At 37.3% G+C, this 18,359-nt stretch overlaps 1 protein-coding gene across 1 annotated transcript in view; it reads left to right on the top strand.

Annotated features, from left to right (window-relative positions):
- The window catches only part of snx29 (sorting nexin 29), a 111,076-nt gene that overhangs the window by 48,097 nt on the left and 44,620 nt on the right, over nucleotides 1-18,359 (top strand). The window contains exons 16-18 of the mRNA XM_041229152.1: nucleotides 6,560-6,676; nucleotides 9,719-9,774; nucleotides 11,471-11,552. Coding sequence (XP_041085086.1) covers nucleotides 6,560-6,676; nucleotides 9,719-9,774; nucleotides 11,471-11,552 — 255 coding nt within the window. The remainder of the gene's footprint in view (nucleotides 1-6,559; nucleotides 6,677-9,718; nucleotides 9,775-11,470; nucleotides 11,553-18,359) is intronic.

Raw genomic sequence — 18,359 nt, 5'->3', positions numbered from 1 at the left:
TTATTATTTGAATCATAACACTGTGGGCCCCATTGTCCTCTTTGCTGTGCTTTAGAGATTGTCTTTGTCCAGTAAATGCAGCGCTTTTGAACAGTGCTTTAGAGCAGAATATGATTAAAGTTGTTTTTTTGTCACTAGTTCTACTACGTCGTCTAGCAGTAAAATCTGTTTTTTTTTACATAAACTGTCAAACTTGGTTTTAACAGCCTCTAAATCGGACCAACTGAAAGTGGTCTTTATGTACAGATGAGTTAACATGAAGAATATACAGAGTGATTCAACAGAGAGGTCACTTTGTACCACGTTTCCATGAACCACATAACCCGGGTACGTGCTCGAGTTGCCTCCCCCCCACACCTCCGTTTCCATGTTTTTAAATTACTCCAGTTGGCTCCCAATTCGGGTGGGAGCCCCGATTCTCTGGTCCGATTTCACTCCTCGGGCTCTCCTGAATTCGGGCTGGGGGAAATTACATCACTAAATGTCAATCAAAAATGTTGTAGGGGGCAGGAACGTACTGTATAAAGGGATATTTTGGCTGTTATTAAATTCAGCTTAGTTGCTACCTTAGGGGATTTTGACGGTTTTTGAATTGCTGGTTTTCATTAGCGTAGTTTCTCATTTACAGTAACTTGTTATACTAGCATCTACAATGTCACTGCAGCAACTTATAGATAATAAAAGGCCTTCTAATCAGTTGACTAGCAAGCACTAGGAAAATCAGCTCAGTTTTATATGATGCAGAACTAATCTATTTTTTGTTCATGGACTTTGCGATGCCTGCACGGTTAGTGTCTTTAGTAATATCTACAATGTATCGACAATAACAATCAGCCATTTTGTTGCAAACTTTCTGGCATAAACAATTTTGGCTGTTACTTAATTAAAAAAAAAAAAAAAACACAAAAAAAAAAAAAAAAAAAAAAACACAAAAAATGCTTAACATAAAAAACCTGTTACTACGGTATAAAAGGACGCAGTTTACAGTGCCTCTGGGTTTCTGATCGCATCAGATCAATTCTAGATATATTAACTCCTTGTTGGAAATGTCTGGTCTACTTTTAATATTTTTAAGCAAATTGGCTTCATCACTGCCATTCTTATATCAACTTTGACATCTGACACATTATTTTCCTTGTCCAGCGCTTCTTTCCCTGTTCTGCATACCAGTCTGCCAGAGGTATATTTGCTGCATGAAACAAATGCAAAAGTATGATGGATTTATCTTTTAAGTGATTAACAATTTGACTGTAATACCGTCTGCAGCGAATGCACATCTTGATCTTTAACTCGGAAATATATCCTGCCCAGCTCAAGTGATAACTCGGGGAACTCGGAAAAGCATGGCAACGCCATCCATCAACTCGAGTTCTGGGAGGATTCAGGCCAATTCGAAACAAGGTACTAGAGACGAGGGGTAAAGCAGATTTGAGTATATTTTAAACACATCAACAAATCTCCTGCTTTATGAGGTTTCATAACCCTCTACAGCCAACCCTCTGTCTCCTCGATGTCATTGATATCCTGGTTGTGATGCTGATCTGAGTCCTTGATATCCTGGTTGTGATGCTGATTTGAGTCCTTGATATCCTGGTTGTGATGCTGATCTGAGTCCTTGATATCCTGGTTGTGATGCTGATCTGTGTCCTTGATATCCTGGTTGTGATGCTGATCTGAGTCCTTGATATCCTGGTTGTGATGCTGATCTGTGTCCTTGATATCCTGCTTGTGATGCTGATCTGAGTCCTTGATGTCCTGCTTGTGATGCTGATTTGAGTCCTTGATGTCCTGGTTGAGATGCTGATCTGTGTCCTTGATATCCTGGTTGTGATGCTAATCTGAGTCCTTGATATCCTGGTTGTGATGCTGATCTGAGTCCTTGATATCCTGGTTGTGATGCTGATCTGTGTCCTTGATATCCTGGTTGTGATGCTGATCTGAGTCCTTGATGTCCTGGTTGAGATGCTGATCTGTGTCCTTGATGTCCTGGTTGTGATGCTGATCTGTGTCCTTGATGTCCTGGTTGAGATGCTGATCTGAGTCCTTGATATCCTGGTTGTGATGCTGATCTGAGTCCTTGATATCCTGGTTGTGATGCTGATCTGTGTCCTTGATATCCTGGTTGTGATGCTGATCTGAGTCCTTGATATCCTGGTTGTGATGCTGATTTGAGTCCTTGATGTCCTGGTTGAGATGCTGATCTGTGTCCTTGATATCCTGGTTGAGATGCTGATCTGAGTCCTTGATATCCTGGTTGTGATGCTGATTTGAGTCCTTGATGTCCTGGTTGAGATGCTGATCTGTGTCCTTGATATCCTGGTTGTGATGCTGATCTGTGTCATTGATATCCTGGTTGTGATGCTGATCTGAGTCCTTGATATCCTGGTTGTGATGCTGATCTGAGTCCTTGATATCCTGGTTGTGATTCTGATCTGTGTCCTTGATATCCTGCTTGTGATGCTGATCGGAGTCCTTGATGTCCTGGTTGTGATGCTGATTTGAGTCCTTGATGTCCTGGTTGAGATGCTGATCTGTGTCCTTGATATCCTGGTTGTGATGCTGATCTGAGTCCTTGATGTCTCTTTGCATCGCATTGCCTCATGATGTGCCTGCTTTAGTCTCAACATAACGGTTTTCAGTTAAGCAATCTATTGTCGTCTAATGTTTTCCTCAACATCTGTAACATTTAACCTGCTTTGGTAAATGACAAAGGGGAGTTTCTCTACCTTCAGTGGCAATTGTCTTATCATGGTTTGTTTTTCATACTGCATGGTGTTTTATCTGTTCAAAGGAATCTATCCACAGTCGCGCTTTCTCACAGTGCTGTGATTGAAAGCATGCTCAGCGCGGCGTGATAGTTCGGTGGTGTTGATTTGGATAATTTGAAGAACCTGAGGCTCGCATCCTTTGCTATGGTAAAAAGGAAAGCCATGTTTTTTTTTGTCAGACAAACAATAATTGACTTCAGACGGGAGCCATCCCCTCTGTAACCAGGGATAGTTGCATGTTTTTATTTTTTATTTTTTTGTAAACAATCGGATTTGGATTTGAAACCTCACTGTCATAAAAGCATCTCTTCAGGTATTAAACCATTATCTATGAGATAATCTATTATCTATAGTGGCCATTTTTAAACAGATTTTAAAGTTATGTGTAAAAAGTTGTCAGTATGTCACCAACAAAAAGAAATTACAGGTACGTTATTTAAACAGTTGTAGCCACACGTGGGGACGTGGAACGCTGTCTTTTTTGGAACCCCACTACTTAGTCTTTAAGAGACTGTAGCTAAATGTAACTGTTGAACTAAACAGTGATAAAGAGGTTATGTTGAAGCTAAGGGTAAGAAATTGATTTTAAAACAATAGTTCCCACACCTTTTAAATGAAACACTATGAAATAGATTTTTTTGGAACCCCACTACTTAGTCTTTAAGAGACTGTAGCTAAATGTAACTGTTGAACTAAACAGTGATAAAGAGGTTATGTTGAAGCTAAGGGTAAGAAATTGATTTTAAAACAATAGTTCCCACACCTTTTAAATGAAACACTATGAAATAAAAATGAGCCATGAGGTATTTGCACATTTGAAGACTGTGTCCTTTTTTAAAGTAGACTCTGTTCACAAGCACTGGCAGAATTCTAGGAGCAGAATGCCACACATTACAATCGCGATGGGATTGATTATAAACTGAACACTTGACTGAAACACATACAGAATCTAATCCATTCTGCACAAACACCCACACACAGCACCATCATATTAGATTTATTATGTATTATATTATATATACTGGATTCAAATCAAGTTGTCGTTAAGGCAAAAGTGTGTGTGTGGGGGGGGGGGGGGGGGGGGTGGTGGCTGGTGAGATACAATTCAGAGCTGCTGCAGTATGTTCACTGTTTTGTCATTTCAAATATTTTCACAAAACAAACATTCAACTTGAAAGCTGCAGTGTCTAGTGCAAAACCATATCATGAAAAAACACATAATGAAAAATCACATTTAAGAAATATGTAAACAGGTGACATTTTCGGTCCACTAAAATAAAGTGCTTTACATAATCTCTGCAAGTAATAAATCGCACTGTCCAGTGTGAAAACAACACAAAATAATAAATTAACATCCAGTCACACTATAGCATTAAAATGTTCAATACAAAAAAATGGTGCTTGAGTTACAAGCTGTTGGAGTGTCTAAAAAAAGAAAATTATAATCCAAAATATGGCTTGTAGTGCAATAGGAAAGCATAGTCTGTATCACCTGCTCCGAAACCGCTGTTGGCTTTGGCTGAGCCTTGTCTTACTATGCAATAATGAGGTGATCTTTTGCCAATATGTGTACCATAAATTAGACACTATATTGCAAAATATGAGTAAGGAGAGACTTCCTTAAACAAGCGCAGTAGGCGAACTCTTTGAGATTTTTTAACGCGTCTGTATCGATGCTCTTTAATGAATATCAGTAACAGCTCTAGTTATGTAACGGCTTAGCAGATTTAAAATACAATTCATTTCTGTGGTGTACTGAAGAAAGGGAGTGGGGAAGAAAGTACCAAGTTATGAAAGGAGGAAACCAAAGGAAGGAGAGATGAGGTAGATTAGGCAAAGAAAAGAATTGATGGGAGGAAGGGAGCACCAAATAGGAAGAGAAAACGGCTAGAGATGGGGAGAGAGGTTTAAAATGGGCAAGACAATAAAGTGGTCTGCAGAGAGGAAATGCAACTGGTACTCCTTCACAGAACTCCATTGAGGCGTACTGACTGCAACAGATTTCGTTAAGACTCAGATAGCAATCAAACCCAGCACCCCTCTCCCTCTTTGTTTATTTAAAGAGAGGTGCTTAACTCCACCTATAGATGAGACTCTTTCAGGGGTCTTCGTTTGCTGCATTTAGCCTCTCTTTTTTAATCCTATTACAAGGAGAGCGCTTCGCTTAACTCTCAATGAAGACTGGCTAACCATGAGATACACTCACCAAGAATCTGTTAACGGAATGTAATATTTTTATTTATTTTTTGTGCCGCTGCAACAACGCAGTAAATATCTGTCAGTAGGTGGTGCTGTGGTACAGCTGTACAAAAAAAATCCACACTGCTGAATTGAAGCATGCACCTTACAAGGACAGAGATCTGCTTTGACTGCAGTGACTTGGAAATGGTATGAGTGGTTGAGAGAAACTCAACAGTTCAGTAAGAGAAAGGGTAGTTTTATAGTTAGAGTTCCTTAAACAAAAACTATTGGAAACTGTATCAGCTGATGTATGTTGTGTACCGTTTTTAAAACGCATTTATTTCTGAAAACTAGCAGATTGTAACAGTGACTATAGTAACTGTATACAGTACTGTATGTATTACTCATGTAAAAAATCCTATTTCATAGTAACGTACCATGATGGTCTGTGGTCCCAATATGACCCATTTATCATTTTAGTCCTTTTGCAAACACACAACAATGTAACAAGAAACAGCTTAGGTGGACGTGCCAGTCTTTTAAAATGCCTTCTGTCTTCCAGTCTTACTTTGCCTTTTACAAAATTCATCATATTGCACAACGGAAATAAACAAACAAACACTGTTGCAAAGTTGAAGATGTGCGTGTGAATCAGCTGAAACAGCCAGTTCTGTTAAAGAAAAGCAAGCAAGCAAGAGAAGAGAGTCGCATGTCTTGCAGCTTTTTGGCATTGAACAGTCTTTGAGAGAAAGGAAGATGTTTCTGCAAAAGTACTTGGCATCTGTCAGTTCAAAATCCACACTGTAATTGGTCTCAATTTAATTTTATAAATATGAATATTTGTCGGCAGCCAACTTGTTAAGTGCAAATCACTCTAAATGAATTTGTTTGTGCGTCTTTGCACATCTACATAACATTGTAGGACTGTCTGTTTACTCAACCACCTTAATTAAATTTAGACATGGAAAAAGCCCCTTAGTCCAAGTTCATTAATGCTGCAGAATATTGCATTTCTTTACTGGGTTACTGTTATTCAGAGAAGACTAATCCAAGAGGCAGTATGTTGTAGCATAGAGTAATGCAACTACTGTATGAAACAGAAATACAGAAAACTAGTTTAAAAGAAGCATGAACTCTCATTACAAATGAAATTCGGGTTTCAGTGATTACATCAGAGACAAGAATAATGCAGAATAATTCAATTAGCGTTAAAGTGTGCAGGTTTGAGATCAGTCAGAGATTTAGCAAAGTAAAATTCATCTGGGGTTATATTGCATTGTATATACAAAATAAAAGTTTGCTTGCTTTTTTTTTTTTTATACGTGCAATATTAAAAAGAAGTGGTATGATTTTGTCTGAGAAATCCTACCAGCTAAGCAAAATAGAAAACTCAGGAGATCTGTCCATTGCTTCTAAAGTAGCAGCTGTCATCAGTGGCCTGCACCAGTAACACAGAGGATGCAGATTGCCTCATATGACAAATCTTACAATGTCAACACTTAAACATTTCAATATGCACACCTCATGAGAGATCTTTTTTTTAGACACATTGTGTTGTGCCATATAGCATTCTCTCTCATGATGGCTCTTTTTTCTTTTCCCCCCGGCAGGTTGCTGAGATGCATGGCGAGCTGATTGAGTTCAACGAGCGACTGTACCGCTCCCTCATGGCCAAGGATCATCTGGTGGCCCAGATGAGGCAGGAGCTGATTGACCTGCGGGGCCCAGTGAGTACTCCTGCCCAGACATTGCTGACTCTGCTGGGGGCACCGGAGTGCCTGAACCAGTCTCTGATAACCCATCCAGTGCAGAGGCACTAATTCCACGGCTAGTTTACTGTACTGTACAAACTAAACCATTAGGATTTAAAATACAGTTTCTTGCCACTCATTCTTCTCTCTGCTGTTCCCATTTAACCCTACAACAACACTAGCTCTGCAGTGTGCTCTGTGCGGAACGATGGTTGTGACAGAATTCCAAATAACATTTGTACTGTAACTAAACCATGTTCTCACCTTGGGAGGTCCTGACAGAGTGGATGGTTGAGTCTCTTTAGGCTCTGAATCACCAGCTTTGAAGGTAGTATACAAAAGTCTGTACACACAGATCCTCATAGGCAACAGCACTGCATACTGCAGCATTCATTCCAGTCAGTATTAAGAACATTTTGAAAATTTGTATTGTAGCTGTAGGCGTGATGGCAAATTTATAGCACACTTATATTTAATATTTTTTTAATAGTTCTCACAGACAGTTGCTTTAAAACATAATTTACCTCAGACAGCATAGCTCTCCTCTCTTAAATCTAATACAGAATGCTCCTTTGCATGCTACAACTCCAGGTTTAGGTGTCTGTTGGCCCTGTGAAGCATGTTGGAGGTGTCTGCTCTGAAAGAAAAGCTCACATGCCATATAGTCCCTTTGTTCTTCTGGAACACTACATGCAGTTCTGGAGTAGCCTGCTTATGTGTTAACAACACTGGTCTGCATGTACTGTTGCCATGGTGTTTGAGGCCTGTCACTAAAGCTGCACTATGGAAAAAGGTAAATAATGAATCAAATATTAAAACGTCCTTGTAGGTCATGTAAAAGTAATTTAATATTTATTGGTCTTTTGAGAGGGGAGTAAAAAGAAGCATTTAAAAATTCAGTCAATCTAAGTGAAAAAACCTGCAAGGCTGCGTTACAGTATCAAAGAAAGGTGAAATATTTAAATTACAGTACACAATCATTTAGAAATGTAATATGATTTATTTTTCTTGTAGCATCCATGAATAAAACAATACAAATTAAAAGTATAGATGTCATAATCTTCCCAAGCCCCAACAGATCTTCAAAGAGCTTCTTAACATTCAAAGCCTGCTTACTACCCCTAACATCTCCACCACTATAAATCACTGAAAATCATTTGATTTACAGCTGCTCAAAGTAGTTAATTTTGTTCTATAAAGCAAAAGCTTTCTAGGACCCATCTGGAGTGTTTTTTAACCAGGTTTGTAAACGCGTTGAGGGTCAGGTCAACACAACAAACAGATCCCATCTTGCCAACTCTCCCTGTACCTGCTGAAAAGAAACGGTTTAAAGGGGAATTCTAATATAAAGTAGGCAAATCTAAATGTAAAACTAAATTGCCAAAATGGTTTAATAAATCAATTAAAAAAAATATTCAGCGAAAAAAGGCAAAAGTGTTAAAGGGACTAGGAGCTCTTAAAATAAACAAATCCCTTGGGATGGGTGAGAGCCTCCCAATAGTACTCAAAGAAATGAAAGAAGTTATTTACAAATCGCTAACCAAGATCATGCAACAGCCTCTTGACACAGGGGTTGTACCGACAGACTGGAAAATTGCAAACGTAATACCGATCCACAAAAAGGGAAACAAAACTGAACCAGGTAACTACAGACCAATAAGACTGACTTCTATTATATGCAAACTTATGGAAACTATAATAAGATCCAAAATGGAAAATTACCTATATGATAACAGTATCCTGGGAGACAGTCAACATGGTTTTAGGAAAGGGAGATCGTGTCTAACTAACCTGCTTGATTTTTTTGAGAAAGCAACATTGATAATGGATAATTGCAAAGCATATGACATGGTTTATTTAGATTTCCAGAAAGCTTTTGACAAAGTCCCGCACAAAAGATTAATTCTCAAACTGAACGCAGTAGGGATTCAAGGAAACACATGTACATGGATTAGGGAGTGGTTAACATGTAGAAAACAGAAAATACTGATTAGAGGAGAAACCTCAGAATGGAGTGTGGTAACCAGCAGTGTACCACAGGGATCAGTATTAGGTCCTCTGCTATTCCTAATCTACATTAATGATTTAGATTCTGGTATAGTAAGCAAACTTGTTAAATTCGCAGACGACACAAAAATAGGAGGAGTGGCAAACACTGTTGCAGCAGCAAAGGTCATTCAAAATGATCTAGACAACATTCTGAACTGGGTAGACACATGGCAAATGACATTTATTAGAGAAAAGTGTAAGGTACTGCACGCAGGAAATAAAAACTGTGCATTATAAATATCATATGGGAGAAACTGAAATTAAAGAAGGACTCTGTGAAAAAGACCTGGGAGTTTTTGTTGACTCAGAAATATCTTCATCTAGACAATGTGGGGAAGCTATAAAAAAGGCCAACAAGATGCTCGGATACATTGTGAAAAGTGTTGAATTTAAATCAAGGGAAGTAATGTTAAAACTGTACAATGCATTAGTAAGACCTCATCTTGAATTTTGTGTTCAGTTCTGGTCACCTCCCTACAAAAAGAAGATTGCTGCTCTAGAAAGGGTGCAAGAAGAGCGACCAGAATTATTCCAGGTTTAAAAGGCATGTCTTATGCAGACAGGCTAAAAGAATTGACTCTATTCCATCTTGAACAAAGAAGACTACACGGCGACCTAATTCAAGCATTCAAAATTCTAAAAGGTATTGACAATGTCGACCCAAGGGACTTTTTCGACCAGAAAAAAAGAAACAAGGACCAGGGGTCACAAATGGAGGTTAGACAAAGGGGCATTCAGAACAGAAAATAGGATGCACTTTTTTACACAGAGAATCGTGAGGGTCTGGAATCAACTCCCCAGTAATGTTGTTGAAGCTGACACCCTGGGATCCTTCAAGAAGCTGCTTGATGAAATTCTGGGATCAATAAGCTACTAACAACCAAATGAGCAAGGTGGGCTGAATGGCCTCCTCTCGTTTGTAAACTTTCTTATGTTCTTACTATGAATAGCTCTTCCTGTTTTTTCCAGGTCCCAGGAGATCTTAGCCAGACCTCCGACGATCCCAGTTTGTCTGATTTTGAAACGTAAGCTGCTTTAATGCGTTATTCATGCAGTAGGCTTAGGTGTGTGTGTATATATATATATATATATATATATATATATATATATATATATATATATATATATATATATATATATATATATATATATATATATATGGCCCCCCCCCCCAATCATCACCCACATAGATAATGCATATCTATATATTATATATATATTATATATCTATACATATATATATATATATATATAATATTATATATATATAGTATATATATATATATATATAATATATATATATATATATATATATATATATATATATATATATGTATATATATATATATATATATATATATATATATATATATATATATATATATATATATATATATATATATATATATATATATATATATATATATATAGTGAGCAGGGAGAGGGTTAATTCCTCCCTGCTTTAGAAAAAAAAAATTTGGTGTAATTTAATTGTTTTGTTAATTGTTTTATTAGTTCAGTATCACCTGCACCTGGCCGTTATTGTAAGTTAGAGCCAGGTGCATGGTTTAAAAGGAGTGCAGCCAGTCTGTTCAGGGCTGCTGTGTGTGAAGAAGCCCGCTTGATAGTGTGCTCAAGCGTACAGAAAGAAAGGTACTGTGTAAAGCCTTTTTGTGTGTTTTTTTTTTTTTTTTTAACAGGTAAACAGTTTAGCTTCCTGTTTTATAGTTTAGGTTCCTGTTTTGTGTGTGTGTGTGTGTGTGTGTGTGTGTGTAGTGCTCGAAAAAAGAGTAGGTGTTCTGTTTTGTTTATTTTGTATTATTAAAAATCTTAGCATGCAAGTGCTTTCAAAAACCTCCATATGTGTCTGGGTCGGTACACTAAAAGAGCAAAACGAACCAGAGTCGCAAGGCTTGTTTACTATATATATATATATAAATATCAATAAAGTCAGTCCCTTGCTGATGTATACGCAGTTATTGAAGGTCTCTGTTTAAATCGCTGCTCTGTCATTCTGTAAGCACTTATAAACACACAGGCAGGCATGCACTCATGCACTGTCAAATGAGCAGTCATGTAGGATCGGCAGCGTGAATGCAATGCACATTGTTCTGGCATGTACTAATTAAACGTGTCGTGGTTCATTTTAATACTGCAGCTGTTTTTTTTATTCTTTTTTTGTTATCTATCTGACTTCAGTATTTTTTTAATGGCAAGGTGTAGACAGTGACCTATTTAACGTCTGTCGAATGGTCTCCTCTCCCTGGAGTAATCAAAGCCCCACTAAATGAATAGCTCAGATACCCCGTCAAACGTTTTCTATTGATATGCTTCAATAATTAAATGTGTTATTACATTATGTCGGTGAGCAGGTTGCCTGTTATTGGATTCATTGTTACAAGGAAGTCGGATTTATACAGCTCAAGTGGGGTTTTATCCTGGGTAAATGTAATGTTAATGAAAGGCTGCTTTTATCAATTTTATATTTAACTTTCTAAATGAATAATACAAATAATTAAAGTAATTTAATTATCATATTTAGTGATTATAATCAGAGTTACCATGTAATTATTGCCCCAGGAGCCCCCCACCCATTCATGTCAGATATCGCTACTAAATCCCCACCAGTTGGACCTCTGACAGTGTCTCAGTGGTTGAGTGATGATGTTGCTCCTGCAGTGTCAGTATATACACGTGTCTTCTCCTTGTGTTTCCTCACAGTGCTCACAGAGCCCTCATCAATGTGTGGATCCCCTCAGTGTTCATGCGTGGACGAGCTTCCAACGCATATCACGTGTACCAGGTAAGAGCCGGCCAGGGAGGAGTGCTCAACAAAAACTCAGCCAAGTTCAAACTTACCAGCCGTATCTGCCCTTATACAAGTTTCACATAGTAAAAGCATAGCAAAGTGTAATAAAGCAAATACCGTAATTATCAGGATAACCGCACACTTGAGGCGTTATACCATGCAAACGAAGTGCCTGTAATCCATAAGTGTGCAGTAGTTATAGCATGTCACCCTACCCCCATGGAGTGCCATAATGCTGTGATAAATTAGAAAATTATTAGATGTATTTACTTTTAAATTAACACAGCAAATTTTTTAAAAAAGCTTTCCCATAACAGCAAATATTACTACGCACAAGAAAATAGTTCCAGTGAAAAGTAAATATTTGTTTAAAAGTGTTTTATTTTAATCAATCAGTTTATTCATAAATATAATAAATACTGATTCAAACGTTTATCAAGTAAGGCATTCATGTATATGAATTATATGAACATATTACTTGCTAATTTACTGTTTCATTAATGGACATGCATATGTAAAATTGGTAAATTTACATAAATAAATCTGATATAACTTTAATAATAGAGCAGTGATTTTTTTGGAATAAATGTTCACTTGAAAATTGCCAGATAATGTGCAGTTTGAAAAACTGCCAGAGGGGGAGCAGCAAGTGAAAGCAACAGTGTCTGTCATAATGCTCGCTTTGTGCCTTGAGCCAGTGGTATCAATCTTTTTTTTTTTTCATTAGCTTCCCCAGCTTTCCTGGTGTTACTGGAGGGTATTGTGGCTTTTTTTCTCTTTTCCACTTTGTCTTAGTTTTTTAATTATTGTTAAGAATATGTTAGCATTGTTACATTCTGCGTCTTTCTCTAAATTCAAAAAGTGATTGAATCCACTGGCTCGCAGATTTACACAGCTTGATATGCTGTATTGCTCTCCTTCTTTATTCCTCACGGAAGGGACATAAAATTCCCCGAGGAGACTGTTCAACTCGTCCTTAGAAAGTACATTAAATGCAAGCCTACCCTTTTCTTGGAGATGTATTGGCTTATTTAGAAGCCTTTATTGTGTGTTATATATTTTTTTCATGCTCGAGTTGATTCAGTTCTAGTTCCTTTATTTCACTGTGCCGTTTTTCTTTTAAAAAATGTTGAAATACTGGCACAGGAAATGAATCTTCATGTCATTCTTAGCAGTTTTTCCATTAAAAAGATTACCAATTTTGGTTCTGGGTCTAACATTTCTTTTAAGTTAGTAGCTATTAAATGTTATAGAATTGGGACATGTAAGTGGCGGAGGAATTTCAATCAAAGGTGATGTGTCTGTTGAAAGGTGTGTGGGATTTAATATATGGCTGACAGAAAGCAGCTAACCAATCAGAGAGCAGGATTTTTCCAAGCAGGTTTGTAATGCTCATTATACAAGGGATACAAGAGAAACAGTCATGCGTTTTTATATTGGGAGAATTACAATAAGTTTTGAGAAGGAATTTAACAAACCTGCAGATTAGTAGTGGTAGGATCTTCTGCATGAGACCACTCAGGCACATTCTGTAGTTTGATTCCAGTCCTGTTTTCAGAGATTTGTTTTATTTTCAACCTTTACACCTTGAAGCAATTTCAGCAAGAACCTGAGAAGTTGTCCTTTAACTCTTGCAATGGTTGTGTCGTTCTGTGATTGTGATTGGAATCGAATGGTTTTTGCTAGCGCTAGCCACTTGAAAGAGAAGATGGCTTGATAAAATGTGTGCTCACACTGATGGCTTTATTTGTTAATGGTTATTCATTTACCTTCCAAGTGTTGGTTTTGTACTGGATGTTATCACATATCTGGAGATTATAACTTTAGAGAGAAAAGCTGTCAAGGATAAAACGAAACATATTTCAACAACCAACCTTAGTCTCAGTCAGATAAATCCAAAATCTGATTCTATGGAATGTAGTTTTAAAACGGGTCGTAAAAATGAGTAGCAGGTGTATTGTGGTTGTGATTCTCCCCTGCTGTTATTATCTTCTGTGATTTACCATGCAGCAGCACAATCTTATCGATGTCCAGACTCGTAAGGTGACGCAGTTTGTTCCAGAATTATCCAAACTGACACATTACTGTACTGTTTGAAAATCTCAACTGCTTACCGTCAGGTCTCCAGTAGCACGATCCCTTTCTGATTCTATTTCATAAGTGCTATCATAAATTCTCTCATGACTGCATGAATAGCCTTATAAATCATGGAGCTTCAGCTTATCCTCTGTGTTGACCGGCAGTTGTGCACTCTGTCAAGACACACAAAACTGAAACTAGTTTCTTACAAAGGATTATTATTGAATTTATTCATTTAAAATTGTATTCATCTATATGAGCTGCAAACAGCTCGTTTACAAAGGCATCCCAGGAGGGAGGCAGGAGCAAGTTACAATTGCATAGCATACAGAAGCTCACAATTTCACAATCCATGTATTATTGTATTCACGTTTTGGTGGGCTTATTAAAGGTGCAGGGTGACAGTTTTGAGAATGGATGGTTTGAAAGTGCAGGACTTTGTTGATTAATTTACAAATTGCCTTGAGCACTTAAAGTTGTGAACAGCAGTACACGTTTCTGTGAACTTCCAACTCATAATCATTGCAAAACTGATAAGAGTACTATTCAATTTCATTATAAGAACACTAAAAGCACCGCAATAACATATGTATTAAAGAACAGTTAGAGTCCTCTGAGAACAGAAGCATTTATCTGGTATCTTCACCAGAATCACATTTCTTAGCTACGCTATAGCCACGCTATTTATTGCATGGATTTGACAGAACATAGTCTTTTTTTTTTTTTTTTTTTTTTTAATGTATCTATTACATAGCATGATCATTATTCCTGTCACAGAACAGCATACTAAGTACTTGATAAGTAGTAAATATTAGAAAACAGGAATTAAATGAGATTAGTAAAATTCTTTGACAAAGGTTTTGACTATAGGTTTTTATCACTGTCTCAGTTGTTTCTGCACCTGTATTTTGAAGTGTACTGTAAGCTGTTTTTACCCTGGAAAGCTATACAGACGTAGATCATTTGGTGTCTGTAGTGAACGAGTGAGTCTCTTCCTGAACAAGGATTTGAAACCAAGATGCCCAGGCTTCTATAATTTCACTATGACCACTAGGCTGTGCTGCCTCCTAATTTTGTTTTGTGTCTCTATGTATGCGTGCGAGCCTGATTTACTCAGTCTTCAGCGTCCAGGAGATTTGGAGCTAGACAAGGCACATTTTCTCTCTGTAAATGGCAAATAAACATATCACCTTTTTGCGTTAATATATCTTTCAATGTTTATAAAATAATTTAGTTTCCCTTGCCTGGGCTCATGGGGGCCCTAGTTGCAGATTGATCTGTCAGCTACTGCTCAGCAATTAAGACTTGAAGCACTGTTAAAAGTGAATTTGAAGGGCATTGTTGGATGGGTAAGTTTGTTTTGCTTCTAGGCACTCAAGACCAGCAAACTCATCACTGTTTTTGTATTTGTTTGCCTGACATTATTGTACACATGGATCTTGTTGTTACTGCATCTTGTAAAGCGCTTTGTGATGGTGGTCCACTATGAAAGGCACTATATAAAATAGATTGATTTGATAAAAAGGCAGAAGCTAATGAAATAAGTTGTATTCTGTTCAATGCCTGTGGACAATCTATTAATACTCAACCAGTATTATTATCAGCGATGCGACAAAATAACTTATATTTTTTTATAAGCATCTTTTCACATCACAGTTGACCAAAGTACATTTTATAATGTGAAATGATAAAAAAAAAAAAAAAAAAAATTATAATAATGCATCCAATTTCAGCAATGCCGGTCTGCGATAAGATGTATATTAAATATGCATCTGTGCGAAATTGCAGAATGTTTCTCTGTTCCTCATATACTATGATGGAAAGCTGAAAGCTTTTAAAATACATAAATTTTTGTGAATGTCTGATTTTGTTCCATTAGCGATTAGCCTTTGCGCAGTGTATTCCACACACATGTAGAATATTGAGATCCAAGAGGATACAGACCAGTCTTAAGATAGTAAATGCAGTAGATGAGAATCTGTGTAAACAGCAAGCCCTCTCTAATAGTTTACCACGGTTTATTTCTGCTTCAGCCTCCCTTTAGGTAACCTAGATCAATACCGTTTTTGCAGAGTTTAGATAAGCTAACTTCAATTTTTAGGAAAAAGAACTTAACATTGATCAATCAGAGTACAATATACAATCTGCATCATTCCGTTCTAAAGTTTAATTACCAATAATAATGAACGCTATATTATCTGCTTTGCTTGTCTAGTACCAACCATTGGGTTCCTCCTCAGGGAGCAAATCTTTTATTCTACTATAATTGCCCTGCTCCCAATGCTTTTCGCTTTTTAAAGAACAGTTAGGGATGCATATTCAAGCCTCGCTCCCATGTGAGGTTATGCCCTTCATCTCTATACTCTGCTTTATAGCATGCCCTGTGGCTGGCCACTCTCTCGTTCCAGTGATGCAGTGACCTTTCAACTTTGTACTACACTGTAGTTGAAAGGTCACATCGTCACTGACTTTTCTATATCAAAGGAATTAAATTATCTGAAAGTCTTATAATTAACACATTGATCAGCCTGCACTAACCCGGATTCCAAGATGGCCATTGTTTGCAAGTTGCAGGGGCCCAAGTCTATCCGTGGCATTCTTTTGTAATCCTAAATCTATTTATTTTTTTTAAATGAAAAGAAAAAAATCTTCAGTTTGTGTTCCCTGTTTTCTGTAGCTTTTTGCTAGATTGGAAGTAGTAGAAGCTTGGAAAAATGCTTCATTCATGCAAGTAAGAAGTTCTATTGCAATGCCACCAATTTCACAATAGGCAAATGGTTACCATAGTAACTGAGATGATTCAAATGAATCTCAATACAGAATTTTTTTTATTATTTATTTAAATTTGAATAAAAAAAAAAAAAAAAAAAAAAGGCCAACTTGGTTTCTATTATTTTTCTATTATAAACCCCCAGACAGAACAACCCTCTGTAAAAGCAAAAATCCAACCTTATGTTAGCTCTAGAAAATTGGATTTCAAAATAATGCAGGTCACATAACTCTCCTATTATGTTTTGGGTCTTTTTAACCCGACACTGGTTTCTGTTGACCTTTTAAATGTAATTTTTTTTCTTCCCCAATAATATTTTATAAAATTTCCTTGGTTGAGGTTACGAACTTATAAATAGAAAATAAGCAACAGGAAATTATTGAGAGTTCTTGGAGGGGATATTAACAGCGCCAGATGCCCTCTCCCAATAGGTGGTGTTTTTAGCTGGCATTGCCACTGTTCAGAAGGTGGACTTCACTCAGTGTGCTGTTCCCACCTGCCTTGGTTTATTGATTCCGAGACCCCAGAGGCAACACAGAACCGAAAGTTACAAACTCTTTGTTAAAATAATAATAATAATAAAAAAATAAATTTTGATCTTTTTGCTAATTTGCAGATGGTCATATTTGTTGTGTAATAAGTTTGAGAGAATCTGGCAGTGCCTGATACCTGATGATAAAGCTGTAGAGAGCTGTACATTTGTTTGAAATTACACCAACAGAACCCGAAACATGAGAGACATCCTGATATTTTGACTATAATAAGAGGGTTAAAGGCTGTGTAATTTATTTTGCTGCAATTTAAGAGAATGAGGATAGAGAGCTGCCAGGTTCGCTGTACTGTTGCTTGAGGAAAGAGTGAAGCAGGAGGCCTCTGTTAAACTCTAGCTTTTCCTGATCACAGGAAACATGACTGCCTAGCTGGCTGCCACCAGTGTTATGGATATCCTTGACTTTTTTAAGAAAACGCTATGTGGCAATTGACGAGGATCTCTCTGTATTCAGGCTGGCATGGGACAGCTGCAGATGTCTACTGGTGTTGTGCTACACATTACTGGAAGACTGCACCATGCATGAGTGACGTGCTGTATTTGGACCTAGGGGTTACACTGGAGTGAAGAAGCGATGCTCTGAATCTGCAAACCTCATTTCTGTGAACTAGCAAACGTGCATGATCATTGCCCCTTTTAACATTTACCTTTTTGTTTTTTGGTACTGCTGCTAATCAACTGTTGGAAATAGATTGTAACCACAGTTTCTTGAAATGGGATTTTGCATATTGTATGGTATCACTCAGTGGCTGTAATTGTTGTAAGTATTTTGGAAGGCTAGAGCTCAGGTTGGTTAATGCGAAGCTACCTGTGTCTTTTGGATGCCAGTCTGCCAGATTTTGAAACTGAAAAATTATTTATAACAGAACTACAGCTTTAACACTACCATTCAGCAAATGTTTGAAAGGTTGAGTTCTCTGGTTTAGCTCTCAGACACAGATATGAAATCCCTTGACTGTACACGTACAGTCACTTAAATTGCAATTTAATGACATTGATTTTTGAGATTCCTCAAGTTCATACTTCTGTATTTACTTATTTTGAATCCAAATTGACAAAGCCAAATGATTTGACTGCTTTATTTATTCATTCTCCAGTGTTTACCGAGACAAATAGAAATATATGAATAATAATCTGCCCTGTAATCCTGTTCCCTGGCAGGGTCGTGCGATGGATCACAGTCTCTCTTGGTTTTGGCAAGAGTAGCTTAGCTGGGCAGAGCACCAAATGACATGCACAGATCATGCATCCTGTCACTTCTATTCCCTCCTGGCTTCTTCTTCCGCAAGTTAGGTATAATTCTCTGGAAGAAAAAAGTTACTTGATGTTTTTTGTCAAATATGCCTGCTGTTGGTAAAAAATACCTCATCAGGAATTCAGTTTATGTCAATTTAATACTGTT

Source organism: Polyodon spathula, chromosome 26 (genome assembly GCF_017654505.1).
Source record: "Polyodon spathula isolate WHYD16114869_AA chromosome 26, ASM1765450v1, whole genome shotgun sequence".
NCBI lineage: Eukaryota > Metazoa > Chordata > Actinopteri > Acipenseriformes > Polyodontidae > Polyodon > Polyodon spathula.
Note: the sequence above shows the minus strand (reverse complement) of the source record. Positions and strands in the feature narration are given on the sequence as shown.